We start from the raw sequence: 5008 nt of genomic DNA, 5'->3' as shown, positions 1-5008 counted from the left end.
TGCGCCGTTCCCCTCCCTTCCCCTCCGCCTGGCACCGGCTCCCATGGGCAGCCCGGCCCCGCTGCACGCCGTGGCGTTGAGCGAGAGCGGAGGGAGATGGGGCTTTGGTTTTTTCCGCCTTGCCGCTAGCGCGCTCTCGTCCTCCTCTCGTGTTGCAGTGCAGGTTGGCCAGGCAGCGGGCAAACAGCTCGCGGGGAGGAAAAAGGGGGTGCCTGGTGGAGCCGGGGCTTTGCAGATGCTCCTTTCAAGCCCCCAGCAGCTTGCTACCTTCTTGGTGTTTTTTCCAGGCGATGCCACACCTCCCGAGGACACTGGGGACATCGGGTTTTGCTGAGCTTAGCATCTTTCCACCGTCGTACCGAAGGCATCAGACAGACGCTCATCTGCCCTGAAGTGCAGATCTGCAACAGCTACTGAGAAGACTCTGTCTCTCTGTCTCTCTGTCTCTCTTTCTCTCTCTCTCCAGTCCAAACCATTACAAGACCTGACTTCCACCATCTGGGAATCTAACCCCTTTTATGTCCCTTCTCCTTTTTCTACGATGACTCACCATTATTTTTAACTTTGAAGAGAGAGGAAATTATGGGGATCTTGGAAGCCTGTATTTCTCTCTAGGATTTCCCCAGGGTCAGATAATCGGTGTTACTAAGAGACACTAAGATTTGGCTTCTCCAGGTAATGTGATTTGTTTTCTGTGTGCCATGGTGGTTTGCAGAGAATGACAGGAGCCGGGACACCAGCGGTCGAGGAGGGGGACTGCAGTGGTCCGCGGGGCAGCTTGCATCGGCGGCTGCAATTTCTTTTTTCAATTTCAAGCAGCCGCAAAGCTTGCCCGGTTGGCTGCAGGCAGGGAGGGCAGCATGTCGCTTCGTCGCTTTATGGCCAGGGCAGGAGGATTGGGAAGGTGTCGAACTTAAAACCGGAGTTAGAGCTTTCCTAGAGGGTAGATTGCCTGAGATTGCACGGTTAAATGTTAACCCTTAGCTGCATGCCTGGAAATGAGCTGAGCCTGCTCTGCCTCTCCCCGGCGCCCCGCGGGGTCCCCTCGCCACTTTAGGGCTGGACGGGGTTATTTTTCTTCCTTCCTTTCTCTTCCCTTCCCCGCCCCCCCTTTTCTTTTTAATTGGAATTTTTATTTTTAGCCAAAAAAAAAAGTTCTCGTTTGCCAATGCCAGTTTTTCCACGCTGGTTTTGAATAGGTGACGGTTCCTCAGGTGTTTTCTCTCTTCCACCTCATGGGTTTAGATGGGAGTTTTTGAACTCTGTCCCAAAGAAGGCAAATTACCCCCCGCAAGGAAGGGGATAGACACGCTAGTGAAGGGAGCTGCTCTCCTCCCCCCAACTTTATTTCATCTCTCTCTTTCTCAGCAGGGACGATTTTCTTTCCTTTTTTTTTTTTTTTATTTTCTCTTCTTTTTTTATATCATCCCTCCACCTTTTCATGAGACACTTCCAAACCTACGTACCTGTCCTTCTGCAGGATAGTAGCCCTGCCCTGAATCCGATCCCACCACCGGGCACTGGGAAGAGTTTAGCATAAGGATTTCTTTTAAAGCCCAATATGACAGTTGCTACTGGAGATCCTGCAGATGAAGCTGCAGCTCTTCCCGGTCACCCGCAGGACACGTATAACCCTGAGACCGACCATGAATGCTGTGAGAGGGTGGTCATTAATATTTCGGGTCTGCGCTTTGAGACACAGCTCAAGACACTAGCCCAGTTTCCAGAGACCTTACTAGGGGATCCTAAAAAGAGAATGAGATATTTCGATCCACTCCGGAACGAGTATTTCTTTGACCGGAACAGACCCAGCTTCGATGCGATTTTGTACTATTACCAGTCTGGTGGGAGGTTGCGGAGGCCAGTTAACGTGCCCTTAGATATCTTCTCGGAAGAAATTCGTTTCTATGAACTGGGGGAAGAAGCGATGGAGATGTTTCGGGAGGATGAAGGCTACATCAAAGAAGAGGAAAGACCCTTGCCTGAGAACGAGTTTCAGAGACAAGTGTGGTTGCTCTTTGAGTACCCTGAGAGCTCAGGCCCTGCCAGGATTATAGCTATTGTCTCCGTCATGGTGATTTTAATCTCCATCGTCAGCTTTTGCCTGGAAACGTTGCCCATTTTTCGGGATGAGAACGAAGACATGCATGGCAGCGGGCTGAGCCATCCCCCCTACTCCAACAGCAGCATGGGGTACCAGCAGTCCACCTCTTTCACAGACCCCTTCTTCATCGTGGAGACACTTTGCATCATCTGGTTCTCCTTCGAGTTCTTGGTGAGGTTTTTCGCCTGCCCCAGCAAGGCTGGGTTTTTTACCAACATCATGAACATTATAGACATCGTAGCCATCATTCCCTATTTCATCACCTTAGGGACGGAGCTGGCCGAGAAGCCGGAGGATGGTCAGCAAGGCCAGCAAGCCATGTCCTTGGCCATCCTTCGAGTCATCCGCTTGGTGCGGGTCTTCAGGATCTTCAAGCTCTCCCGACACTCCAAGGGGCTGCAGATCCTGGGGCAGACTCTCAAGGCCAGCATGCGGGAGCTGGGCCTCTTGATATTTTTCCTCTTCATCGGCGTCATCCTCTTCTCCAGCGCCGTCTACTTTGCCGAGGCCGACGAGAGCGAGTCCCAGTTCCCGAGCATCCCCGATGCCTTCTGGTGGGCCGTGGTTTCCATGACGACTGTTGGCTACGGAGACATGGTCCCCACGACCATCGGGGGGAAAATAGTGGGTTCCTTGTGTGCCATCGCTGGCGTATTAACGATTGCCTTACCAGTGCCCGTCATAGTGTCTAACTTCAATTACTTCTACCACCGGGAGACGGAGGGAGAGGAGCAGGCTCAATATTTGCAAGTAACCAGCTGCCCAAAGATCCCCTCTTCCCCTGACCTAAAGAAAAGCAGAAGTGCCTCTACTATTAGTAAGTCTGATTATATGGAGATTCAGGAAGGCGTAAACAATAGCAATGAGGATTTTAGGGAGGAGAACTTGAAGACAGCCAATTGCACCCTAGCTAACACAAACTATGTGAATATCACCAAAATGCTAACCGATGTCTAGTCGCTAAAATCTAGTAACGTATTTAAAGCTGAAGTGGAACAATTGCAGATATTGAGTGCTGCTCTGCATTGTAGTTAATACAGTATTTTCTACGGTGTATATTTGGTTCTGCATGGGAAGCAATAGCTGTGTAAGTGACTTTTAACCTTTGATTTCCACACCGAATAAGCATCCGTGCAAAAAAACCCCAACAAACCATTTTGTTTCCCTTCTCCCATCCCAGTGGGTTTCCCAAGATACGGAGCGGTTGGGCATTTGGAGCAACGGGATGGGGATGCAGGGGGCAGCTCCGGGCCATCCCGGAGTACCACGGATGCCGGTCCCTGTCCCGTGGAGCTGGGGGACAGCCAGCTTCCAGGCGTGGGGAACGGCCGGGAAAGGTCAGGCAGAGCTTAATGAAGGGAAGATGCAGTCGTGTGTCCGAATTGCTTGAAGGCTCGGGTTTCCGCCCTGGGAATGCCAAGTGCGAACGCATCGCCCGGGCTCATGTTTCATAACTGAAAATGCTGCATGCTGCAATAGTTTCAGCCACTGCAGTATGCCAGTGTGAGGCCCAGGGGAGGGATAATTAGTATGACGGCACATTATTTATTAAGTCTTAAATTTTCTATGCTAGGCATCGGGAGGGACGAGTAAATAAATCAAGCGCTTTTATTTATTTATTTAGATGACACTTCCATCACCAATATTTCCAGGATCACCAAAGACACCTCCACTGACACATTGAAAATGAGTTGGAAAAAGCATCTTTTTTTATATCTATATATAAAACTGGAGCAACTATGCTGTGGCCTATAATATATTTATACTGCAGTGAAATTTAACCAGTAATACAGTACAGCTGCATGGATATTCGTTGCATGAATCTGAATATTTAATACACACACAAATATATATTTTCTTAGTAGACTATACAGTATTCATGTTTATAGTGTTTATAGATTCTCCGGTGGCTCGAAGGAGATTCATGGGAGTTAAAAAATCTCCATTATATTTAAAAACTGAATGGGGAAGGTATGTGCTGACAACAGTTTGATAGGTAACAAGGCAAAGCCTGAGTGTCCGAGCATCCAGACATGAGAGCCGACTAATGCAAGCGAGGGAAGGTGAGCTGAAAGTTAAACACCTGCACTCATTATGGGGCGAGTAATTAGTCATTAATCTTGGTGTCATGAGCAGAAACCACGGTGGATCAGAGAGGGCACGAGGAGCCGGTGGAATAGCGGGTACCGGCTCTCCTGACTTGTCTGTTCAGCAATTTTCAGCCGTTTCCCGTACAATTATCGTGTGTGTGTATATAGATATTTAGAGAGCGACTGTAGGGCCGAATCCTCAGCAAACGTGAGCGCTCAGGGCATTGGGGGCTTCCCAACTCAGGGGTGTCGGGATGGTGGGACATGGGCTGGAGCAGGATGACCTGCCTCGGGGCACCCATGGGCTCACCAGGGCAGGGTGCGTTTTGGGCTGGAAAACTCTTTTTCAACCATGTAGAGCCTCAGGGCTGGGGATTTGTTTCCTTATGGTGGAGAGGGCACGTGCTGAGGCTGGGGTGGGTCTGAGCTCGCGCCTCTGAGCCTTTGCTTTACCTTCTTCCAGGGTTTTTAGGAGGGGTGAGTCAAGGTGTAGAGACCTCAGTGTTGCCTCTGCTTCTTTACCCCCGGTGTTATTCAGGGATAGGTGGGAGCCGTCGGTCCAGGGGGGTCTCATCTGCTTTCCTCATCCCCCTCTGGATTTCCTCGTGTTTTCCCCCCATTGCCGACAATCCCTGGGGATGGGCACCCCGTTCTTCTGCCAGCTCAGGGGAGAGGGACGCAAACCTCTTCCAAGATCATGGTCAAGCAAAGCATCCCCGGGGTGCGGGATGGGGTTTAGCAGCCTGTTGAGTTGGGGTGAATTTGGGCTGAATTGGGGCGTGATCAGTGCTGTACCGCTGCGGTGAAGTGTGGG

The 5008-nt window shown here is 50.5% G+C and overlaps 1 protein-coding gene across 1 annotated transcript; it reads left to right on the top strand.

Annotated features, from left to right (window-relative positions):
- Positions 1–1515: 1515 nt before the first annotated feature.
- On the top strand, positions 1516–3603 carry KCNA2 (potassium voltage-gated channel, shaker-related subfamily, member 2). Its single transcript, XM_009583117.1, has one exon. The coding sequence runs from the start codon at positions 1562–1564 to the stop codon at positions 3059–3061; it is 1500 nt and encodes a 499-aa protein (XP_009581412.1). The 5' UTR covers positions 1516–1561; the 3' UTR covers positions 3062–3603.
- Positions 3604–5008: the final 1405 nt, after the last annotated feature.

Source organism: Fulmarus glacialis, unplaced genomic scaffold (assembly GCF_000690835.1).
Source record: "Fulmarus glacialis isolate BGI_N327 unplaced genomic scaffold, ASM69083v1 scaffold14880, whole genome shotgun sequence".
Lineage (NCBI taxonomy): Eukaryota > Metazoa > Chordata > Aves > Procellariiformes > Procellariidae > Fulmarus > Fulmarus glacialis.
The sequence above is the reverse complement of the archived record's forward strand: the minus strand, read 5'-3'. Positions and strand labels throughout refer to the sequence as shown.

Bases quoted from the DNA above. Each gene is read 5' to 3' on its own strand.
- KCNA2 (XM_009583117.1), top strand. From the start codon at position 1,562: ATGACAGTTGCTACTGGAGATCCTGCAGATGAAGCTGCAGCTCTTCCC.